Source organism: Anopheles aquasalis, chromosome 3, assembly GCF_943734665.1.
Source record: "Anopheles aquasalis chromosome 3, idAnoAquaMG_Q_19, whole genome shotgun sequence".
NCBI lineage: Eukaryota > Metazoa > Arthropoda > Insecta > Diptera > Culicidae > Anopheles > Anopheles aquasalis.
The window spans coordinates 8,617,501-8,642,500 of record NC_064878.1 but is presented as its reverse complement, the minus strand read 5'-3'; the positions used below and the strand labels follow the sequence as shown (position 1 = coordinate 8,642,500).

The window sequence follows — 25,000 nt, the reverse complement described above, 5'->3', positions numbered from 1 at the left end:
TCCACCATTCTTTCCACCACTTACACAGGATGGCGCGATTAATGAGATTCTTCTTCACATTAACAGATTGCCCGGGCTCTGGGAATCGTTGACACAAAACCGGCTACGTCTACATCTTTGCCTACGCCTAGGCCCCGGCTGATCAATGGTCGGAGCGGATCGGATAAAATATGATGGCACTAAAGTCATGTATCGCCATCGCCGGAATGTTTCTGTTAACAGAGTCGGTGTGTTGTCCAGAGTGGCTCTTCCTCGATGCTGGATGCTGGAATGAGAACAATGGCGGCTCCCTATTCGATCGATCGCCGTGGATCATCGAACCGCAGGGGTTGACTGTGGGCCATAGTGTACCACCTGGACCAGCTAGCTACGAGACCACAGATGACAGATATGATTTGAGATTCTTGATTCTCGATTCTCGATTCTTTCGTCGTTCTTCATCTACCATTCTTCTGGTGGTGGTATGGGGAACGTGCTAGTGGTGTGGGAAATTTATTGCAGCGTTTAGCCGCGATAGAACGACTACGAATGCAGATGCGAACGGAATATGGATAGAGCGTTAGGTCGTTTAATCAGCGTCCTTGGGCTTGAATGCGAAATGTGAGCCTCGCAGAGAAGAGGAGACCTCCTCAGACCGTGAGAGGCTTAGGTTGACGCCCACACACACAGACACACTCACATCAACTCATGCTCGAAAAGCTCACGCGGCGAGGGCGCACACGTTAACAGGAGCATTCTGGACTGATCGAACCGGCGTGGACTGGCATATAAATTGAACTATTAGCGGGAATGAAGCGAGAATCTTAAAATCAACGTCCCGCTGTACGACGACGCAACCACGACGCACGGCGGAATATTAAGTAACAGGACGCGGGGAGCTGGTGCGCCGTTGCCCAGTCGGTCCCGGTGCTGGAAGCCGATCATAATAATAATAATGGCGTCAAAATAGCCATCGGCGTAATGTCAAGCCTAATGATCGGCTAATGGTGACGCCACATCAAGCAACCTACTACCGGGCTTTGCATGATTCGTGTTAGCGGTCGTTTCGGATGGGCTCACAGAATGGCTTAATGGTGTTCTACGGAGGGGGCGGATGAATTAAAAATAATCATGTCTCTCTCTCTCTCTCGCTCGCTCGCTCAAAAATGGCTCCGATCAACGTCCACAAAGTTATTTTTCTCACTTGGAGCACTGCGCTCCGACGTACGTATGCAGCTCACACATCAAAGTGCGGAAAAGCTTTCAAAAGAAGACAAATTTATTTTTCACTTTGCGCGAAGGGAGATATTGTTTGAAGAGATTCCTGGTACAGGGACTGGGGTCCGTTAATGGCACAAGAAAATTGAAGTGCTGCAAGTAGCCGCAGCACACCTGCTATCGTGTTGATGCAAGGTGCCGTAGATGGAGTGCTTCTCCTTTCTTCCTTTTTTTTTGTGCCCGGGAAAGCATAATCTAGGACAAACTAGACGTCTTAGTCGTCTGTCCATATCGAGGGAGCGGTTCCAATGGTATGTAGACTACTCAAGTTATTTGAAGGAATCTGTGGAAGAAGATCAACGGCGAATAGGTGGACGCTTGATGCGTGTGCGTGTATAGATAAGGTGTTCTTAGTCCCAAGAATTTCCGTCCGGCCATAGTTTATGCATTCCACACGCAAAGCTCCGATGAAACTGGGTTGAGAACTGAGGCACGAATACCTAAACGCCTAGCATGTCAGGGAACAGCAGACCGCATACCTGTCGCCCTGACCAAAGTCGTCCTGAAGACATGTGTATAAGACGAAGGCTCTTCAATTGCGCCAATACCCTCCCTACCTCCGGGATGTCTGTGGTATTGTGTGCGATAGGCGGCAGTAATGTATGGGTGAGCTTTATCTAGTGGCTCGTTGCATCCTTCGCACGCTGTTGCAGTTCTATGAACATCAAACAGTGTTTCTGTGTGTGTTTGGTGGGAAGCAGGCGCCCAGGGACAACCGAAACGCCATTGCGGATTATAGGATCCTTCCGTACGTCCTCGTGCACAAATGTGAAGGAAGACGCCGTGGAGGGCTGCAGAGTGCAACGGCATTTTCCCGCCATCATCCCGCGTGTAGCCAAGGAAGCCCCGAAGGATGAATGGTGCATGGATGGTCTGCTTGTCTGCCCGGGGGGTGGGGTTGCATGTAAAGCGATACATAGCAGCAGAAGGGTTCCTGCAAGGACGTCCTCGTTGCCTGGCGGTGGGACGGCGAGATGTGTTATGTCGTTGGAGTTTGAGGTTATGTTTGCTGGAAGGATTCATCCTCACCGGCTTCCATTACGCCAATGTCAAGTAGGGCAGACAGTGCAAATATCCGCCAGCTGCAGGCACAAGCAGCAGCCGCAGCACCATGTCATGGTGGTGAGTTGGCGAGGCTGTACTCGCCTCCGGTATCGCACCATACACTCCGTGCAACGACCAGACGACGATCCACTAGGAGCTTAATTCATTTTTTTTTGGCTTAGCAGTTTCATCGCATCGTATCCTCTGCTGCAATGATACAAAAAAAAAACTGAAGAAGGACACAAGGAGCTTTCGCAAGGACACGAAAGTGCATTAGTTTGTTGCACTCGCAGAAAACTTGGTCCTTGGTGCGTTGGTTCTCGCCTGTATCCGTGTTCACCGTACTACGCACCAGCCTCGAACGCACGGAAATCGGTTTGTTGTGCACTGGTTGCATTCTCGCAACAGGACGAATGGCTTCAGCACACAATGAAGCTTACGTGCAAGCGTCCAATCCTGTTGGGCCCAACCGGATGCGATCCACGTGGTTTTTTTGCAATACTTTCTCTTGGATATGGGTACTTTGTGAAAGGTTCTGGATGAATTTTTCACTCGTCCGGTATTGTTTTCTTTTCTTCTCGTTGTCCCTCGCCATGACGAACTCACTAGTTTAGCCGGGGGGGTTTTTTGCGCCCAATGAAAACAAGGTTACAAATACATAATTCTACCTCGTACCGATGTGGCAATTCCGTGACCATCCCACGTTTGTTCCATTACACGTTTAAGTAATCTTCCGCTGTTGGTGTGGTGGGGTCCCGGATCGTCTTTCTGTTTCCAGGTTTTCCTTCCGTTTTTTTTTTATGGAGAAAACCTCATTTTCACCTTTCCAATGAAAGGTCGGCCGGTCGCTCGGTCGGTCGGTATTAGTACCACACCGACCTCACTTGCACTCACTTGCAGATTCGCCATTACACACGTGCGAGGTTTAATTTTTGATGAGCCTTTGAATGCTTTTAACGGTCCGGGAGCGCGAGGCGCAGGCAACCGACCGACCGACCGACCGGCCAACGGGCCGCCATTTTGCACCGGAACCGAAGTATGGAATTTCATGCATAATGGAACCACCATCGGACGTTGGGTTTCCTAGTCGCCTTGTCGGAAGCTTTCTTCGAGGCACAACCCTGGCGCTCAGGATCTCCGGGAACTAGTTTTCAAAAATGTATGCGAGGGGATCTACACAGGCTGACGTAAGTGAGGGAGGGAGTAGGCGCGGTGTTCTTTTCATTCGTGATAGATTAAAGCGGTAACCAAATTAACAATTGTGTGCTGAGAGCGCACATGTAATCTCTGGTCATTGGAGCAATTGGTGTGAATTGGTTTCCATCTTTGCCTTAAACTCAGCACGCGTCTCTGCGTCGGTGTTACGCAGGGAAATCGCTTTTAATGTTGCAACTTAATCAGTCATCTTCATGCTGTAAACGTAATAAACCTGATGTGGTTTATCAAATTAACTGACGATGTTAGAGAATTAGCAACATGTTGCTTTTAGAGTTTAGAGGGGAAGTAACGTAAGTTCCGGCGAAAGGACGGTTTATTTTGGGGTTTTTTTGGGCCGATTTCATGAGATTTTTCCATGAGTCAGTTTCCTGCTGATGGATTCAATTTTTTTACACAATATTCTTGAAAGACTCTTCAAAATTATTATAAGATTAAGAAAACAGTAAAGAAATGAATGCAAATGTATAAAATATATTAGGTTCGCCTTTAAATTGTAAGTCGCACGAAACAGAAACAAAGACGGAACATTTTGAAAGGATTATTTCAACAAATTATCCATCATAAAATGCCATTTCAGTTGATACCCAATCACCGCACTCCACTCTGCCTGTGTACCTTTAAACAATGGCCAACCTATTTTGCAACAACTGCTTCGCTACTGAGACAGCCCTGCTAAACCGAGTGCTCCAAGAGAACTGCGTGGGCACGGTGACACATGAAGACACTCACGATCCACTGTTTGTTTCCTGCTTGCTTTCTCGGTCCTTGGTTATACACGATTTATGACCGGATCGAACGATGTTGATGCTGCTGCTGCGGTACAATTATGGAACCGCCAAGAAGAGGTAGCGCCCTCCCGTGGCACAGTGTCCCGCGTAGTTCCCGTCACCCCGTCGCGATCCCTATTACTCCTAACGAGACGTGAAGGACGTCTTGAAATCGATCTGCCTTTCGTAGCGCCTCGCCAGCATGCGGTGTGTCGCGGATACGCGTTTCGTGGGTTGATGAAGACGTAGGTGCGCTTGGTACACTCTCTCTCCCGTCCGCCCGCCCGCTTGCCAGGTGTTCCTACCCCGCTTTAATCTTAAACGGATGACAGTTGTTTGCGTAGCGATGATAATGATGATTTCGGCGGCGACGGTAGACCCACCGGGATCTTAATGAGCGAGAACAAGATATCTCGTCGGTGTTGCCGGTTGGTGTCCTCCGCGGATGATTTGGGTTAAATTTAATATCAACATATCATCCAGCGCTGCCTGTCCTCGTCTTCCTTCGTCGCTTTTACCTGGCCACGCCGTTCTTCGTCTCTTTTGTATATTTATACACATACATTTTGATGAATCTTCATTTTCACGAGCGATGAAATGGAATTATGTCAGCTCACCAGAGCGGTGCGCACACACGACGTACCATACCCTCAGCACAGCACATAATGCTGGTCTGGTAGCTGATGAGCATTTTTGAGCGGATCATTTTGTTGTAGCATTTTTGCTGAACAGTGTTTTTGCTGACGAGGTCGGGGGTTTTGGTGAACGCACCAACCACCCCGGGTACGTTGCGTTTGCATTTTTTGATGAATTAATTTACGAGCTAGCAGCTGGTGGTGGTGGCGGCGGCGGCCGTGGTGTGTGTTGGGATTGTTCGTGACGTAGTCTGTAAACAACATGAGCCCCGTGGTTGGCAAATGCGTGCGTGCCTGTGACGAGACCGCAGAGCCCCATCATTAGCGATAATATGATCGTGGAAAGAACGGAATCGGGTTCACCTGGATAACCCTGGTGCGTGCGTTCCGGGACATGCTTCCCGTGCTTTGGGGCCTGATCGCCTGATTGATTTCCTCCCAGGGCGACCGTGCAGCAAACGAAACATCTCATTTGCAATGCTGGACGCATAGTTTTCGGGAGTGTTTGGAATACCGGAATTTTCCGCATACCATTCGCGCCACCGCGTTTTGTTTACATGTTTCGTGGAGCAAACATTCCCGCCCTCCTCCCCGGCGCCTTCAGCATGATGCTGATGATGATAATGATGAGGAGATTGTGTTGCGCTGGACATCGCACATTTCGCACGCACCACGTGAAAGCGAGGATGCTGGATGCGTGTTTGCGTGTGTGTTTACGGTATTTCACGGATCTTTGACTCTGTTGGCAGAACACTTATGCCACCAAGCACCACCACCGTTGTGCACGCTGAGCTCGGGGAAAATTAGAATTTTTCGCTGCCGAAAGCGAATCCGCAAGAGACGAAATCCGGCCGACCACGTCGAATGGGCGTCGTGTTTTGTTCCACGGAGCAATCCGTAGACCGATCCAGCAGCGATCTTGTTCCCTTGTGCATCTCGCTCACGCTGGTTTGGTTGTTGTTTGTGTAGTAAATTAGTAAATAAACATTTCGCGCGCGGAGGCATAATAATATTTCATTTTGCCTCTGAGAGGTGGCTTATAATTGATGAACCACGGGCACGCACGGCGGCCTTCAGCTCCAGCAGCAACCATGCTGGATGCTGGATCGCCTGGTCTGTCTCTGACCTCGTGAAGCTTCACCACTGTGTGCCAGTGTGTGCCAGTGTGTGTTCATCTGGTTTAAACAGTCGATGGTTACGAATTTGCATGTTGTGCATGTTTTATGCTGAATCACAACCACTCCCCTGCCTCCCCCAAAATGACAACACCAATTCGATGGCTAGACAGAGAAATTGAACCAGGAACGAATCGTTTTTCTAGATTGTTTTTTTTTGTTACAAAATCCTCCACAGTAACAAAATAATCGATGTTTCGATCGCGTGTCTTGCGCGCGGAGTTCTTGAGGACTTTCCGTCGAACTTTCGGACGAATTATCGCTCCTCCACCCTCCCACCAGACGTCTCTCACTCGTCGTAAATATTTGATTTATGACTTTTCGGTTTACACGAAATTAATCAAAATGTGCTGATTGGAAATTGTGGCCGGAACGATGATTTCTTCGAGGATTATTGGGGAGCGGAAGGTTGTGCGAGAGGGGTGCGTCTATGCCTAGACGAAAATCGAATCAATGTACGCCTCGTTCCTCAGTTCCTGCACACCACACTCCTCCTGCATCTTTCGGAATCCCACACAGAGCTCAATCGATGCGATTTAATTCGGTTTTTTTGGGGTCTCACGCACACACTGTTGACAGGCAGCGCTAGGAATTATGCAAATGAATTGCTGGCATTTTATGTTTTCACAGGGAAGGGGGTGAAGGCAGAGCGTGGAATACTGAAACGAAGCGGAAACAATAAAATTTAACAATCCAAATCCTGCAAAACCATCCATTCGATTTGGTTTGTAGATTTGAAGAGCAGCACACAAACATACACGCAGGAGGCAATTTATACAAGAGAGGAATGGCGGAAGGATTGTCGGTAAAGCCCTTCCACTTCCGCTTTTTTGTGGTTGTTGCATAAACAAAATGGATGCAAAATGGTTGGTGATGTCCTTTGTTTTTCGATATGCTGACATGCCCCCTAATTACCTACCTCCGCTATGCACAAACATTCCTTTGCTCCGACCGTAGGCCAGACCCTACAGGACTCTGCTGTGGGGCCAAGGGAACACCAGGTTTCCAACATCGACACCGAGAGCGAGCGAGCGAGTTGTCTCCAAAGCGGGATCGATCGAACTTCGTTTTTCGGTTTGTCTTGGGAGTCGGCAGTGGAAAAGTTTTGTGACAAAGTTTGGTCCCAGTTTTATGGTCCCCTTTTTTGCCTGTACCGCCCTGCAGGGGTCCGGTCGTTTCGGTTTGAGAAAAAGGTTGAGACCCCAAGCAATCATTCCTCTGCATGCGTTGCTGCTGTTTTCCGTTCCGTTTATCATATTACATCCAGGAAGGAAGGAAAGAAGGAAAGCTTGCCAGAAGTTTAGTCAATTAAGTGAACCTTTCTCCTCCGTGTAGTAAACCGAAGGCAACCGGAGGCGCGCAATACACAAGAAGGAACGCCCTCGAACCGCATGCCAAACGGGGTTTCGTCGGTTAGTTCCGGGTCCGAGTTGGTGACAGCGGAGAACGCTCTGCTCTGGCACACAACGAAACTTTGCAACAATGCCCGAGAGGCGAGAGGTTGAATGTGGAAGTCTCGCGCAAAAGGCAAAGTTCACCCACGGCCAAGCACAGGACTCCTGTGACTCTACGAAGGACCAGCGAGTTTTGTTTTTTTTTTCGTTGTTGTGAAATCAATACACGTGATGCCAATAGGACGGCGGAAAACAACTCGTTCGAAAGCGGTGCCGATATTGCTCGGCTTCGAACAGAGAAAGATGTATTCACATTCCGCACACAAATCACACGAATGCGAATAGCGTGCCGTGCATGATTTAAGATGAAATTGTAAGCGTAGAAAATGGGGGGTTTTTTTTTTGGACGGGACATTCTGGAAAAGTCGCATGCTGCTGCAGTGTGGTGCTGCATACAAGAGCGCGCGCCTCCATCGAAAGGCACGCAGCAGCAGCACCAGCCAGCGAGCGAGCATGATTTGTGATTTTGTGTAGATAAACTTTACGGTGGCAGTTTTATGAGCACCGGCGGGAGGCCGCTGTAATTAATTTTTACCAAGCACTTTCCTTCCAGCGCTCTCCAGCTGTTGTTGTTTTTGTTGTTATGGCACTGGCATTGCCTCTCGGCGCGCAATAATGCTCCACTACTAAATATGTTTTTCTCAAACTCTTTCGCTCCCTGCGTTCTTCTCCCCCTTTTTGGCGCAAGAAATTATGTTTTGAATTTTTCATCCATGCTGGCTGTCTTGGTATCGTGTGCGGACGCCCGCGTGTGCACCAGTTTGCGACAAAGTTTTTAATCACGATTATAACTTTCCTCGTGACGAGCGATGATGAAGAAGCCAAGGAAAAAATGAACGGAGTAAACCGTATCTGGGAGATCTTTGGTCGCCCAAAGGACATAAAACCATTCCGTCGTCCTGCTGCGCTCCTCACCATCCTATAATAAGAAGAAGGCGGTTTGGTTGGGAAAGTTTCGTTAAAAAAAATAACGAAAATATTGTTTCATTTAATTTATACTTTCGAGCGGTACTCTCGATTCCACGAGTTATGGGGTTACTGTTTTCGATCAAAAGAAAAAAAAAAAGATGAGGAGAAATGGAACTAATCTAATGTAAATTAGGCTTCATCAATCGAGCAAAGATTCTTCACAGGGGCAAGCAAACTTGGCTCAAGCACTTTTCGGTGGTGCATTTGTCGCAAACACGGCACTCGCGTCAAGCGTCATGCATCCGCGAATTGCGCAATCAGCACCCTGCGCGGGCCAGTACCCTGTATGTCGCTAATCGCGACGGTAAGAGACAGATTTATCTGTCCCATTATTATGTTGCTTATCATTGTTTAGTGTGTGTGCCCTGTCTCCTTGTGCCGATCAGAATCGGGGGGCTCCCTAAGGCACCACTGTCAACTGACAGTTGTTGCGCTTTGCTGGTACCGCTGCACGTTCCCGGTGCACGTGCCTTTTGCGTGTTTTGTCGCTTTCCACATGAGCACCCGGGACAAGACAGTCAGACATTCTGGTGGCGGCGCACTTCCTCCGACCTGAGATTGCGGCAATAGCTTCTAGAGACATGGAAGAGTTGTCTTTACCTAAAAAAAGAGAGAGAAAGAGAGAGAGAGAGCGACAGAGATGCAACAACAATGCAGTTGAGTGCATGTGCGGAATGTGGGAGAGGCTGGAAGTGCATCTGCATCTCTGATAAAGATCATCCGAACCAGACATCAGAAGCTACAGCTGCAGTGGCATGCATATGGCACTCCTAGTACGTTGATGTGACCCCCGCCCTGGAGGGGATTAGCTTGGTGTTTAGGTGGCCGCGTAGCCGGGAGCCTCCCGTGATTTGTCTTCTGATTCTGATGTCTATCTATTTACGTCAGTTTAGTGGCGAGGATTGGAAGAAAAGTGGCAGGGAGTTACCGTCAGTTCAGCGAGGCCCCGGAAAGTTTTGTCATTTAGATAAAATCTGCATCTTCCCTCGTCTTCTCCTCTCTTTTATCACTCTCACCGTCGCTTCCTCTCTGTCTCTACAAGAGCCACTCAGCCTATTTGGTGATGTACAGAGAAGGAGGAAGGAGATTCCCGTGGGTCTCGCGATGGACGTGTTTAGAGGATACTGGCCTCTTCCGTGGAGGAAAATTGGCGAAATATGCCGTCGAGTGCGCATGGGAGCGTGAGAGAGTCACCTCTCGACGGGAAAAGGGGGGAAAACTCTCCCAACTCATCTCGAGATTATCTTTGACGTCGTTTGAAGTCGTTTGGAAAGGGCTGGCTGGCTGGCTGGTTGGCCTGGGGCGGGGGTAGTTAGGCGTTTTGATGAGTAAAGTTTATGAGAAGCATAAGACCCTGGCGGAGCAACACTAAGTGAAGGTGTCTAGTCGTCTAGTCCAGGAGTCCAGGAGCTGTTAGCAACATACGGAATACAGTCTTCCGTGATTTCTGTCTCATGATCGTGATGGAGAAGATGGAGAAATGATGCACCATTAGTAAAATACCACCCTTTCTCGGTGCTAATGTGCCTTCCGCCCGTTCTCCTCGTTGCAATAAATGGTTCCGGAATTATTTAATTCCCGAGCAACCGAAGGAGCAGAAGAGTGCACGTACGTGTCCGGTTGGAGCGTGATTTGCAGAATTGAAAAGCAGGAAAAGAAAGGAAAGAGAGTGTGAGGGGATATCATAACTTTTTCCACTCCCTTTCCTACCCTTTATCACCAACATTATGTACGTGCGTAAATGCGAATGCTCTTCACTCTGCCACCGCCGGTTGTTGAGTGAAAAATCTGTCGGCAAAATGTGTCGATATGATGGTGTGGCGTGTGTTTCCTTAAGCCCCAACGTCGCCACCCCAAAAACCTCACCCTCACCATCTGCATAATGGAAAGAGGCTTGGGGCGCGCCGGGGGGAAAAATCGGAAAAATCAAAACAAAAAACCTAAACACAGAAGCAGCAGCAGCGCGTGCGAGGCCCGGCCGACCTGGTGTCGGCCACTTTATCTCTTAAGTGTTTTTATGCTTCAGCCCTTTTTTTCTTTCTCCCCTCCGGGGGGGACACGCGCACGCCATATTTGTGTCCTTGCATGACTCCCGGGGGACCACTTTACGTTACGTGTGGGCTGTTTTCGGGGCAGCTTTCGCTTTTTGGCGAGAAGGCAACCATCTTTTGGTATAAATTATTGAAATTCACTGGCCGGAAGCGAGCAATAATCTTCAGTCCATCCTTCTCTCCTCCTTCCGTTCTCCAGAGGAGGGCGGGGACGAGCATAACATATCGGCGAAACAAGCCAATGTTAATATGATGGCGTGACATGGTGGGAAAGCTAGCTAGCTCCTTGCTTGCTTGCTTATCCTTATCCGCAAGGAGGGTGTATGTGTGTTAGTGGAGGTTGACAACGGAGCCCTCTGGTGGGGGGGCTGGGTCCCACAGGGTATTTAAAGGAAGAAAAAAGAAGCACAAAAAAGGGTTTTCCAAGTGGAAATCCAGCTTAAGCCGCCTCCTTTTCAGGAACGGGTATGTAGAACAGATTTTGCTTGATTTTTTTCTTTTCTCTCTCTCTCTCTCTCTCTCTCTCTTTATCACACTCTGTTGCAAGTATATAATATCATTCTAAAGGAATTTTTCTTCCCTCTTACGTTGTGTTTTATGCTGGAAGAAAAGCTTTTCCAATTTTCATCCCCAAACCACCAGTAAGATGACGCGAGGGAACGCGCTCACTGTCATGTTTTCCGGAAATGGAATAGCGTGTTTTCCGTGTACCTGTTTTTCCCGTTGTTCGATAACGAAGTTTAACATCGACACATCAGTGCGCTGGTGAACATCTCGATATTCCCGCGGGAACGTGAGAAGAAAATGGCGACAATGTCAGGGCAGTGGGGCAACTGACGACGGAAATAGAACGTCCGTGGTGAGGAGGCTCTTTCACCCACCTCTAGGAGTGAGCTTCTCACTGCAGGTGACAGCTTTCTTTCCAACGAAATGGGAGGAACCAACCTTCCTTCGTTCCTGCAGCTTCCCGGAAGCTCTCGAGTCCCACACGCGCCTTTGAGTGTTTGTCGTGACGCATTTTGACGCAAATCCCTAACCGCGTCACTGCCGGCCAGCCTTGTTGCCGACCCCTTTTTTCCAGGAATTGCCCGAAGCCAAGCTTAATCTACCCACGGATTAGACGTTGCCCGGAGAAGAAAACCTTTTAAAATGCCGGCCGGCCGGCCCGGTTGAACCAAGTTTACCGCCGGTACCGGTCGAGAGGCGTCATGCGGAAGAGTTCCGCGCCCTAAACGGTGCTTAGCGAGCGAGTGAGTGAGTGCTCCGTGGCAGTACGCGCGCTGGCACTGGCTGTGCCTTTGGGGGTCCTAAAAGTTGCCAAATGGAGCGATTAATCATTCCAGAAGCTTCTGCTACTGTTACCGATGGTGGTTGCGGACCTTTCGAGAGTTCACAGTTTTAGTTCTGAAGTCGAAGTTAGTATGTTTCACCGCAAAACTGTCAGAGCAGCGCGGTGCCGCTTTAGGCCGGGTGTGAAGAGCTAATTTTTGGCATCGAATAGCAGTAGCAGCACAACCACTACTAAGCCACCTTCTTGTGGAGATTCTGAGGGTTTGATAAATGTCGCTAAGCATAGCCGCAGAAAATCTTATCACCTTTGTTGTTGGAAAGCAAGGTTAACGCTTTGGACCTTCTATTCTGGACAGGAACGGGCTGGATTACAAGGCTGGCCCACTTTTTCTGTTGAATAATGTAAAATTCTCCTCACCACCGCCGCCCTGTGGTGCCAGTCAGCTAGTGTTAAAGTGACATCGGTGAGCAACGCCTGTCATTTCGGGATAATATCGTGAAGGCATTCCTATTTTTACGAAGAAAGTGTTCGCTGGCTTACAATGTAACGGGACGGAGGTTCGCTGTTCCGCTGCTGTGCTGCATTCGTTGCAAAGATATTTCTCAAATGTCAAGGACTCCGGCGGGCACAGGCCCCTATATCCTGGTTATGCGGCCGACTTGGAGTGAAATGGCTGCCCTCTAGTGCTGCTGCTGCTACTGCTGCAGCAAGACTGGATGTGACGGGTTGACAGTTCCCGGTTTCTTCTTCCGCTTCTTTTTCTACTTTTGCTTGACATTTATGTTTAATCCTAGCCTTTCTTCCCCAGTTGCTGTACCGAGTACAATGGAGAATGTTTTTTTTGTTCGCAAGAAGGGATAAAACATAAATTGTGCTTCGTTTGCCTCTTCGGGATTCAGGACACTTCCTGAAAGCATCTCAGGTCCCTTTTCTTCGACTCAAAATTGTTCACGAGTCCTATGTGATTGTTCTGACTTGTATTAAGCAAAAGGATTCTCCGTACTTCAAGGAATGATTTTGGAGCCAAATAGATTGGAGTCTCTGGTCCGCGTTTTAGCATACCGTGTCCTGGACAAGACATTTATCTTGGAACGACAGGCGAAATGAATGGTGTAGTTCCTCCTCCATTCCCTCACAAGTCCCCCATCCGGACTAGGGCTGAGAGTAATTTATTGAAGGGCCTGCCTTGTGCTCATCTCCTTCGACTTCGAGAAAAGGTCCGTGGTGTGCTGGATTAAGTGTGGAACATTCTGCGGGACGGCCTGGCCGACCTGGTCTGTGAGTCTCACCTTCAAAGTGCGAAGTGCCGTCCCTTCCCGAATGAAATCGCTGAAAGGCGAAAGGGGAAAAGGTGAAGCTTACTTGACGAAGCGCGAGGGTTAAGCTCTGCGTGGGCCCTGCTCTCCTTGCTGACGTAATGAAAAATATGCCAATCAAACAGCATAGCGAGAGGGGGAAAGCGGACACAGTTTGTTGGGTGATGGTGGACGCTGGGAAAGTGGAAGTGAGAAATTAATTAAAATCCATTCCAATTTGGTGCTGGCTGTGTGGCGACGCCGGTTGAGGTGCTGGAACTTTCGGGAACAGTAGGCTGCCCCTGTAGATGCGGTCCTTTTGTGCGGACTGTGTTTTCCGGACATGGTACAACCGAGAGATTTGGTTGTCTGGTTTGTCTGTTTGAGTTTTATATTTTTTGGAGGTTTCACCTTCGAAAAAGGACGAAAGTGGTCTCGGGGAAGAACTCGGAAGCAACAAGTCAGCCCGGTTGTAGTAGCACTAGCTGTGTAACCGCCCGAGGGCCGCTTTGTCCGTGAATTGTCGCTAGGTCGCCACGGAGGGAGAAAGGTTATGGGTCTCTGGGTAATTTATTTGTTAAACGACATCGTGCGTCAGTCGGAAGGGCACCACGACGCGCATTAGGGATGATTAGGATTAAGGAGGGACAAATTAGGCAGCCTAAGGGACCCGGTAAACCTTTAGACGAGACACGCGAGACCCTTCCATTAAGGCCCATACCTTTCCCAAGTGTTCTGTACTGTTTCGGTCGCCTGGGGGGGGGGGGGGGGGGGATGCTGGACAGCGTTTAGAGTGGTCGGATAGGTCTGCTTCAACTAAAGGACAATGACAAACAAGTAGAGTAGCGGCGCGGCACAACGCTTCTCTACAATTGTTCCACGCCCTCTGCTTGAGTATCCGGCTGTAGTACAAGTTTTGTAAAAACTGCTTTCAATTCCCTTTCAAATGCCCTCAAATGTTTCTCGGCAAATCTCGGCGCTATTTACACGACGTCTCCTCGACGATGAGAGAACTCGAAGGTACCCCAACTCGTTGGTTGTAGACGCCAAGGTGCTGCGTGTTTGCGCCCAGCAAACTTCATCAAGCTCTCCCGTCCCGATTTGGACTCGTCAGCGGTAAAAAACGAACGGGGAGGGACCGAAATGAACCGACGATGGTCGAATTAATTTTGCAAGAATTCATTATTTCACACTTTTCTCCACCCCCATTGCCAAGGGGCGTGCGCGCCACTCGTCCAGTAAACAGATCGACTTCACGCGCCGAATTTCCCCAGGAACACTTTCTCCAGGAAGGCAGTACCACCGCAACGCACGCGAAAAGTTTTCAATTTCTCCGCAAAGGGGTTTTTGGCGCATAAAATTACACATTCACACCTAATTAAAAGATGCGGAGATCCTCTTTGACAAGCCAGCAGCAGCAGCAGCGCATGGCCCTCTGGAGGAGTGCGTCTTTGCTTCGTCGTTGTTTCGCGTGGTGTAAAGCGGTTCTTCGTGTCCTTCGTGTTTTTCCGCGGCAACACTTTTTCACGGACCAGCGTGCCCAGTAGTACCGGAGCTTCAGAAGCTGCTGCTGATGGTCTTGGCACTAGTTTTCCACCCTCCGAGATGGTTTTGAATTATTCAAAAGCGCGCGTCTGTCGGTGTAGCATTCGAATCGCGTGTTCCGCTTGTCACTTTCCACAAATGAACGGCGAGAGTACTTTATAGTTTTGTTTGCCGGAGTTGCGTTTGCGAGTGAGTGTCAGTCTTGACAATGATATGCTCTCATCTTCAAGGATGCTGCAAAACAAATCAGTGCAAAATTGTGGTGCGAATTACTTCGCGACGGTATGCTAATGTATTCAAAACCCCCGAGGAGTCTCGGTTAAAATGAGAGCTCTCCAGGGTTGTGTTGTTTCGAGATTGCTCTGGGTTCTTTTTAGCACAATATGAGAACAATAATGGCGCGCGATGCTTTTAGGATTGTTTTCCATGAAAGCACACTTACACTTACCATCCTTTTGAGGTGTATGTGTGCAGACCTATGAGGTTTCTCATTTAAAGTTCCTCGGTGAGACTCATTTGAATGTGGAATTCTCGCAAATTCAATCACAACGATCGACAGTTAGTTCAACAAAAAAAAAGCCAACAAAATGTCGATAAAATTGGCAATTTAGCGTGTTCACTCGCTATCTTTTACCGCGTATGTGCGCCATTAGTCGATATGCAAAGCTCTGGAAGCCCTCGGCGGTTCGAGCGTTTATTGGTCGCCAAAACGCGCCCATTTTCACTCAACCACTTCTCGCCACATTTAGCTTCGAATTTTGATGGACGTACCGGGTCGGCGGGCCAGTTGGTTGTTGTTTCAAACCCCGGGACATTTGATGCGCCCTGGGCGGCCACTAATCGTGATTCATTGCCCGGTTTCGTCCATTGAGCATTGGTCAGTAGTCGCCGCAGTTAAACCAAATTTTCCTCCCACAAAAATCTCCACCACGCCTCCACGCAGCGGAAAATGTGCTGACGCATCCGAGCTTCGAGGGAGAGTTCCTAGGATATTCCGGTGCAGCAGTCCCCCTCCCCGTTTCCTTCCGTTGCGGTCAGTGGAAAGCGAATGAAATCGATATCTCGCTCGACCGCGCGCGCTGTCGGTCGGGTTTTTGCGGTCGGTTCCTATTAATCGCCCACCGTAATCGCCATTTGGCCGCCACTGGCTCCCCCGTTGGACTGTCATGTTTTACTGTCACTCCGACCTCCCATTTCCTCTCCAAAAAAAGGAGTCCGAAGGGGGGGGGAGGGTTTATACGCCTAATGGTGGCCACCGAATTCCGCTGACGCCTCTTAAAGTGACGAAATCTCGTGTTCCGGATCGGCCATTTCCCAATGGAGCTTTTGTTTTTATTTTCCTTTCCGGTAAGGGGAGGCGGGTGCGATGGATATCCGATCAGGAACAAGGCGGGGGGTTTATGGTCGGATTTCATGAGTTCCATTCAGGGGGGTGGAGATTGCCGATGATAAACGGAAAATTTGTGGAGGTCCGAAGGTCCAGCGGGCGAGCGAGGTGTCCACACCCTTCCAGTGTTCCAGTCGTTAAATGATATCTTCCGGCCTGCGGGCGGGGGATGGTCTGGACCACATCACATCTGCTACCAACCGTTCCACCTCTCTTCTTCTTCTTTTTTTCGTTGCTCCCAATCACTTGTCGCATTCGGAAAGCCCCCCTCTCCTACTCCTCCCCAAGTCGCCCCCTCAATTGGAGCATGGATTGATAATGGAATGGCCGACCGAGCGGGGGGGGGGGGGGGGGACTTTCCTTTCCATTATTGCGAAGTGATCGAAACGTGGGGTCCGTGGTGTGGTCTCGGAATTTGGCAAAAGCCCCATTTGCGGTGGCAATCTCGGTGGTCCTGCTGTGGGCCTGGGAGCATTCGAAAATGTTCATCGTTGGAATCGATCAGGTCGGGGATCAAATGGCCCGTTTACAGGCGACCGAAGCACGGTCACAATCAATTCCATTGTCATCAGAGAGGACATGATTCTCGTTCGGTTCTTGCACCATTTGATCCGATTCGAGGAATAGCTAATCGTCCTGCTCGAGCCAGCGACGGATACTCTTCGATCCAGGACAAGGACGATGCCTAGTATTCTGCACTCTCCGGTCCGCGTTTGATGTTTTTAATTTTCCAGCAAACTCCTAGCTCGTTCACGCTGGTTCTTAATTGGAAGTCCGGAAGCATTATTCTCGGTTGTCAGTGGCGTTGCTGAGCTCCACAGGGCGCTGTTGTTGTTTGTTTTGCACACCGATTGCATTGCATAATTTACTAATTTGATCCTGCGCTCACTAGCCAGCATTTTTCTGCTTGCCCACCGCATTGGTGGTGATCCATCTGATGCTTCCTTCGAGCTCTCGAGTTGTTTTGTCTGTATAAATAATAGAACATAATTAAAGCAGCTTCTTCGCCGCGTACTCTTCCACTCCTTCCAGGAGTTAGCGCTAGGAACTCCGGTCAGGGCAGGGCAGAGGGCGGTTAACTAGTTTCATTCTTTTGTTGGTAGTTCAGTTCGTGCCACCGGCTCTCCTCTCGGTCTCGTGTAAGCGCAGGAAGTTGATGCTTCTGTTTTTCTTGCCCATTTCCACGTGGCAGGATTTAATAATCCCGCAAAAGTTATCCTTCGGTAGCTTCGGTAACGGGCGGAATTTTCTGGCTGATGGTGGCCCAACTGTTGGATGGAGGTAGATAAACAGTCGGGCCTCAGGACTATTGAAAGTAATAAAAAATGTATCCTCAGGATCGCTTCGCTAGATTAGTGCGCGCAATACATGTTTTTGGTTGCTTTTTAGTCTGGAGTAATTTGGAATAGGTAGTGTAGGCAGGTGCTTCACCTTCTTAGAGGCAGGAACTGACGTCTAGGAAGATCCTCTAGTTTGAAGGAAACTACGTGATTGTTTTAGTGTTCTTGTGTCGACTGCTAAGTCCAAAAACACTCGTATTGTATAGTGGCCGCACGTTATCGTGGAAAACTCCAAGCAAAATCCACCATTAACGAATGCCGAGTGGAATGTTGCCCTTCGCCCCATTTGGTTTGAACTCGTTTTTGGTTGTTTGGTACACACTCGCCGATGCCTGGCAGTGTGTGAGGGGGTGGCCGTTGAATGGGAATGGCTCGGAATCTCTGCGTCATAAATTAGTCAAGCTCTTCACTTTTGACTTGTGCTTGCGCGTGTGTGTTTCTTCGTTTGGTGGAAGCAGCGTGTTTTCGATGTTTTCTTCACCTTCCTCATGCCACCTCTCGCACTGCTCCACCACGGCGTTTCCTGCTCCTGGTCTCGTGTGGCATAATTTTAGACATTCAGGCAGGCAGGCTGGCATGAGGGATCGATCGAACGATTTTTCTCCCGAGGTAAATGGGGCGTAGTGGGGTGGAAGTTCATCCCCTCCCTTTTCCCCTCTCGGTCCCCTGCGTGGTCACGGTTGTTGACGGTGATGACGGTGACGACGATGGCGAGCGTTCACGTGGTCCGGTTCGTTGTCGATGCTGCTGCTGCTGCTGCTGCTGATGATGATGACGAACATGGCGGTGAACTGGCATGACGCCGGTCACTGGATATCCGTTTTGAGTTCGGATTTGACTCCCGATGGGTTGTTTTAAATGCCGGAGCACAGGGTTGTGCCCGAGTGTGGCAGCTGGCTTCGAGTTTGTGGTGACTTTCGCTGCAAATGAAAGTCATTTGAGTGTTAGGAACGCGTGTACTCTGTATCTGGTTCAACTAAATGAAACATTAAATGAAATGCTAGCCCCCCCCCCCCCCCCCCAAATAAATCTTCGATGCGCAAAACCAATCCAACCAAACCGCCAACCCTTATCGCCCCAGTTGGTTCTCCCGGCTTCTGTTTGACTAATCGCCGCGCCATTTGTCTCGATGATTTGATGCCATTAATTGTGCCTGCCTCGCTGCCAATATCTAGTTCTCATGTTTCTCTGTGTATGTTTTTTTTGCCTTTTCAGAATAACAACAACAACATTAACGTCACAGACGAACCGCGCCGGAAGCGCGACGTAGCGACGCGACCCAACCACATCCTACTGTTCACGATCCTCAACCCGATCTATCCGATCACAGTGGTAAGTAGGCTGAGGCGTACTATTAAGTAATTAGATTGATTTCGACATTTTAACATCGATTAGGTCAGGGCCGGGGTGGGGTGAGATTTTATTAATTTGCTCGGCACACGGGGTGGGTTCGGGGGCATCAATTTGTCTAGTTTGTTTTTTTTGAGGGGGGGGGGGGGTGGGGAGGTTTGAAGTAATTATGCTGCTCGATGCGGAATGTGACCTATTTATTATCCGTGACATTCTGTTTTAATAGAAGCGGAGGACCGGTGCGCTTTTCTGGTGGAGTACTGACCAAAAAATTCCTCATAAATAGAGATGGATGAGAAAGAGTTCGTGTGTACCTTCATCACAAATTCATCCCTACCATTGGTCGCAACCACCTAATGTCAGGGGAGGAGTTTTCATGAAATATTTATCATCACATTGCAAGGGTTCAGGTTCGGTGGCTGAAAAGAGTCCCTTTTTTGTCCCCGCGAAGGAGTTCAAACATTGTACGACTACCTGGCCAGTATCCTCCAGGTAGGGAATTAATAATTCCAAACGATTAAAACCCCGCTAACCATCGCGCTGCACCCCTCTAGCATCCCGCGCCTTTGTGTCGATCCCTTGACCCATTTTAATTGCTCTCATTTTAACCGTCGCTATACACGACCCTCTGCTTTAGCGGTGCAACCCTTTGGAATGCAGACAGCATCCCCGTCGTACCCTTACCCTCTGGGGCCTAGTATCGACAGTTGCGCTATAGATACGAGAATTGTTGGTGCACCGGATGAAATAATTGCCCCGTGATGATAATGATAATGATGCGACAGGCGATGATCGAGAGAAGAGAGACCCCCGTGTGGCATGCGAGATCACTTTCTGCACCGCGCGCCACCCCAGGAGGATCCTAAACGGTGTAGACATCCGTTAGGTGGTGACTGCTGCTGGTGCTCAGTCGCGTGTTAAGAAGATGTGGTGCTGTGTTGCTACTGCTGCTCGCGAAGTAAGATCGCTCAACAGATGCACATTAATCAAATGCACCGTGACCTGTGTAACCATCGTCATCACCGTCTGAAAGAGGAAGGAGACTGAATGGACGGCATGGAGGAGCATAATTAGTCTCGGCTAGAGTTGACAGGATCGATGAGATGTTGGAGGATGTTCTCCGCCAACGACTCGCCTCTTTATAAGAAGGGCCCAAGGGCCAGCCACATTCTCCACTCTGTTCGCCTATTTTGTAATGATGAATGCGCAAGTGTGTGCTAGAATGAAAGAATGAGCTACAATTTATAGCGACTGTGGTCGGCGGTATCTTCTATCAGTAAAGTAGAAGGTGACTAGTTTGAATCTTTTTTATCAGGAATTCTTTCGCTTTGAATGCCTCAGAACTCGGTGGTACTCGTGGTACAAGCCTTAACCTACTTGGGTTATCCAATAATCAAGCCTAGACCACCACATGAGCACTTTTGATCGATCGTAGGCACTTGTATCATCCGCAAATGTCACCTCGGTACCGATCGTTTTACTCACCTCGCGCAGCTACCGGACACCTCTTCAGCGCGACGCTCATTAATATTACTCGGTCTCACTAGGCCAGGCCCGGGCGAAAGAATCAACCGAAAGAGCGCCGCAGCAAGTTCTTTGCGAGATTGATGAATGTCGGCCGGGCTCTGGTCGTTCGGTCGCATCCTTTGGCGGCGGCTTTTATGTCGTTACAACGACGGTCCTAGGGCGTAATTAATTGCAACATGTATTCCGTATACACGTCTACTGTGTGTGTGCACCCATTACTGTGGTGTTTTTGAAGATCTGATTATTGTCGCTTGAGTATATGATATTGGTACAGACCCCGGACCATCTGTGCTTAGTGGTTAGAAGAGCAGAGTGTGGTACTGTCGTGATTGATGATTCCTCCTCCTCGTATACCTTTAGGTGTGTGAGAGATGGAACGTACTAGAAAGGTTCTTTCTTGTTTGGCGGAGAATCGGAGTCGAGGGTATGATTACACATTCACAAGAGGGCCCCTGGTTTACAGATATGTTTTTGGTGGAATGTGATTCAATCACATATCGCCCGCGAAAGAGGTTACGTTTGCATCCTCCCGTCTTTCCGTCTGTTATCATTTGTTATCGTCAGATTTGATGTGCGAGACCGAAAGGGACTGAGAGTGCTTCTTCTGGCCCACTTTTGAAGATGAATGGCGTTCGATTGTCGCGGGACCATTTTGGTAATGGAGGACGACGTTATGATAATCGATGTATGGACAAGTAATGGTCATACTATGGCAACGGCAGCGTCTTCTTAAAAGTATCATCACATTCCGGGAAAAGAAACAGACCGAAATCCGGCGAAGCAGTATGTAACATCAATCTTCTTCCTTCCTCGGGCGCTCAACTTCTGATGATACATGTCTAGTCCGTCCCGTTTAGATACACAACGCCATCAGAATCAGCTACTCATGTCTGGTTTTCTGGAGCACGGAAAAAAAGCGCCACGATAACCGATTTCCACCTGTGCGCCAGTCCATTCCATGGCCTGTTATGCCGCACTGTTCCTCGCTATCGTCGAGTTCGACATGAGTTATGACATATGCGTTTCGGGAGCGTGGGAACCTAACGCTCACAGCGATGCTCGATAACTGTGTTGGCTGGCGATGCGATGCGAGGAGCAGCGGCCGGTGAGAGGCAGAAACGAACACAGGAAACGGAGGAAAACTTGTTTTGACACTTCCTCCCGGTGGGATTACGAAGCGGAACCGCACTCCTCTGTGCTGGAGCTTTTTGAGTAGCGGAAAACGCGAGTCTCGATCATGGACCCAGGAAGTTTGAGACAGCCTTTGGGGTGGGAGGATTTCAGCAATTCGGCATCCTGATAAGGCTGCTAATGTCCGCAGGCAGGGTTATATCGGCGTCCGCGGATTAATTGGGTTTCTCGGTTAATAATTAATCGAAAATGGCTCGAGGTGCTCCCGGGATTGGGATTTTCGTCCCTCGGTCTTGGACCTTGTTCTTGGGAAAGAAGTTGAGTTGCGTCGTCGTGGACTGGACAAGACGCTCGGGTGCCACGAGAGGAGGATTAGCACGATTAGAGTGTGGTGTAATCCCATCCCATGGCGAGAACCAGATTACAGCCTTCAGCAGCGATCAACACGCTGTTCGAGCTAATCGTTCGAATTACTTCGGTAACATGGAAAAAAATGTATTCTCCCTTGTCGATATCGCTTCACCGCTAGGATCCTGTATTAAAGCCGATGATTGGTTTGAATCAGTAAATACAGAATTATTTACCTCCCGGGGGGGTGTTACTGGGTTATCGGTGTCCATTCCTATTGTTACCGCCCGTCCCAAATCGAATCCCATCATCTAAAGCTCCTCGTGCACGCCTATCTAATTAAAGTTATTTGGAAAGCATCCCAGTGAGTTGCACGTCGGTCACGTACAGTGCGTTTGCCTCGCCGGCCACGTATCGCCGCACGCTTTTGCCCGGAATAAACGATCTTCCTACCTGGTGGTGGGCCTTTCGTCGTCGTACCGTTCGTGTTTGTATATTCCACAGAGCGAATTCCGATACGCGGTGGCTACTGATAGGAGAATTGATTCATCCTTTCCGGGAGAAGGTGGAAACCACCATCGACGCCCACTCGGATCGGTATTCACCGAGCCACCAGTCGGATGGTGTGCCGACTCTTAATTACTTCATAGCCTCATAGGACGACGTGTTTCAGGGGAGGACACACCGGGGCGACGAAGGATCGACCAACAACCCACGGTTTTTATTGGAACCGGCGCCTTTTTTTGTGTGTGAACTCGCTCAACTGATTCCGGAACCGGTTCACAGATTTCATGACCGGAGAGAGAGAGTGAGAGAGCCCCCTCTCTCTCTCTGTGGTCTTCCCTCATGCACGGATGCTGTGTACTGGTCCCCTGCATGGTCGCTATGATGAAAGTAACGAACTGAAAGATGAAAGAGTGCCACAGGCGCCCGGTTGTGATAGCGCGCCATGTTTAGATATGGTGTGCCCGAAATCCTCGAAGGCTCGCAACATCACGGACGCTCCCGGACGGTCGGATCGGATCACCAGATACCGTGAATGATGCTGGTGGTGTGGTGTGGTTGGTACGGCATTTGGCGTTTGTGTTGTGATAAAATATTAACCTCCAGCAACAACACGGACTATATCACCATCAGTACCCGCTCCTCTCTCTCTCTCTCTTTCCCGGTGCCTCCCTCCTAGAGTCAATGGTTTTTTACGAGCAAAAGCGGATTCTCCATCCAGGCTTTCTGGGTTTCTAAGGGGAGTCCCAGCGTCAGTTGACAGCCTGCTACCGACCGAGTAACCGGCCCCTCCGGGCTGCTGGATGATTTTTATGATTCTCGTTGGGTCGAGGGAGACACATATACACATGCGCGTTACTAGGACATCCGGTGGACCACCGGAAGGGAAGGAGTGTTTTGAGATTTTAACGCCAGCCCACGGCCAGAGAGCCAGAGCCAGAGCGGTTGCCACCAGTGCCTAGAGTAGAGCTAGTGCCAGTGAGCCGTATCATTGCGTTTTGTGCCCGTAAATTTGAGAGCCCACTCCTCCCTTCTTACTCCTCCATTCCCTCGTCGAAGCTCGTCCATGACAAGCGTCCAGGGGCTGTATTTGATTCCCTGGCGAATAGGCTTTTGGCTTGGGCCTCCACTAGGCACACGATGAGGATATCGCCTCCCCGCGGGTGTGTCAGAGTTCGGGGGGATTGGTATTTCTTGTCAACGATGTTACGACTGTTCACGCCACACTGCTACTGCTACAACGTCAGGCGTTTGAGTGTTGCTCCCTCGTCGGAATAACGGGATAAATGTCAAGATGTGAGAGGGTATCAATGACATCTAGTGCGCTGGTGCTTCAAGAGCTTTAGGTCCCGGAGAGCAAGGGTGGTGCTGCTGCTGTTTGCAGAGCGTCAGCCGCCTACCAACAGCAGCGTGGTCGTGGTGGAGTTTTTGGGGCCATCATGATGGATCGTGATCAAAGGACAATAAATTTATATTTTATTTTATGACATTAAGACGAGGCTTGGTGTGATTCCTGGTTGAGATGACGTGTTGTATCGCGATCAAACGAGAGTTGTACGAGGATACGCTATATCCGGGAGCGCTTCTTGAGTTCAAGAAGTTTTCTCCAACCAGTACCAGTTGCTTGCAAGTTGTTTATGAGTTCTTCCCTTCTCCACAACACTTAACTGCTTCGATGGCCTAGATTCGACTATATAAAGTTCTCTAACACTATAGAAGATACGATTGCAATCATCGCTTCTCGCGAAAGCGTCCCATTCTATGTTCCGCTTTTTTGTAACTGGAACAGCAGCCTTTGCTGGTGCTGTTGCTGCTGACTAAGCACTCGCAACTGCAAACTGCCCGGAGGGGTGCAATTTGTGCGAAAGTGTGTGTCGATAACGTTGCCCGCTCTTCCGGCTATTGGAAAGTATTACAGCGTGCAACGCTAGCAAGCCCTAGTCGTCTAGCAGTAGCCGAGCCAGACACTTGCTGCTGCTGCTGCTGCTGGAACTCAAGCGATTACCGGCGGTGCCGTGCATGTGCAAATGGGAGCAAAAGAAGCGGTCTCGCGCCAGGCCTTGGTGCCCTGTTCGCGAAAACTGGAATCGAAGCCACCACCTTGCAGCAGAAGCGCCCGTTCCAGTTCCACCGCAAGGCGAACGAATTGTGCGTCGAATCTAATGTCGATCGATCGGTCCATGGAGAGGATGTGGATAATGGGATAATTGCATATCGAGCGGAGAGAGAGATGCGCGATGCACTGCGCCGTCTGTGAGCAGGAACTGAGGGCTGACGCTGGTGGTGGTATTCCGGTTCGGATAAGGCAGCACTTCTGCTGCTGCTGCTGCTGCTGCCGGTGGTGGTCTAGTCAAGTCCGGTAATTGAATGGCGGAGCACACGACGAACCGCCTTCACGTCGAAGTCGTCTGCATGGCCCTGTAATCGGTAAACATTCCTCGGAGTCCTCCTCGGACCACACCTTCGGGGGTTTTCTTGAACTCAATTTGCGGTGCGCTCTGCTATCCGGGACAAAGTTGCCCGGGTTATCGCATCGCATCTGGAGCACTGAACTGGACAGTAAATGGTGGAACCTTTTTTTCTTCTTTTTCTCCGGAACCACAATACACATAAGCGCGGGCAGTGACTGGCCGTCAGGTTCCATGGCACTGGAAGCGACATCCCGACGTCACATCGAATCGCGTAACCCACCAAGCATGTCCCCGGCCCGCA

General features: G+C 49.5%; 1 protein-coding gene across 8 annotated transcripts in view; it reads left to right on the top strand.

The window, feature by feature from the left end:
• LOC126578875 (heterogeneous nuclear ribonucleoprotein L) overlaps positions 1-25,000 on the top strand; it is a 146,743-nt gene that overhangs the window by 48,316 nt on the left and 73,427 nt on the right. For all 8 annotated transcript variants that reach the window (XM_050241850.1, XM_050241856.1, XM_050241855.1 and 5 more), the window contains exon 3: positions 18,644-18,760. In XM_050241850.1, coding sequence (XP_050097807.1) covers positions 18,644-18,760 — 117 coding nt within the window. The remainder of the gene's footprint in view (positions 1-18,643; positions 18,761-25,000) is intronic.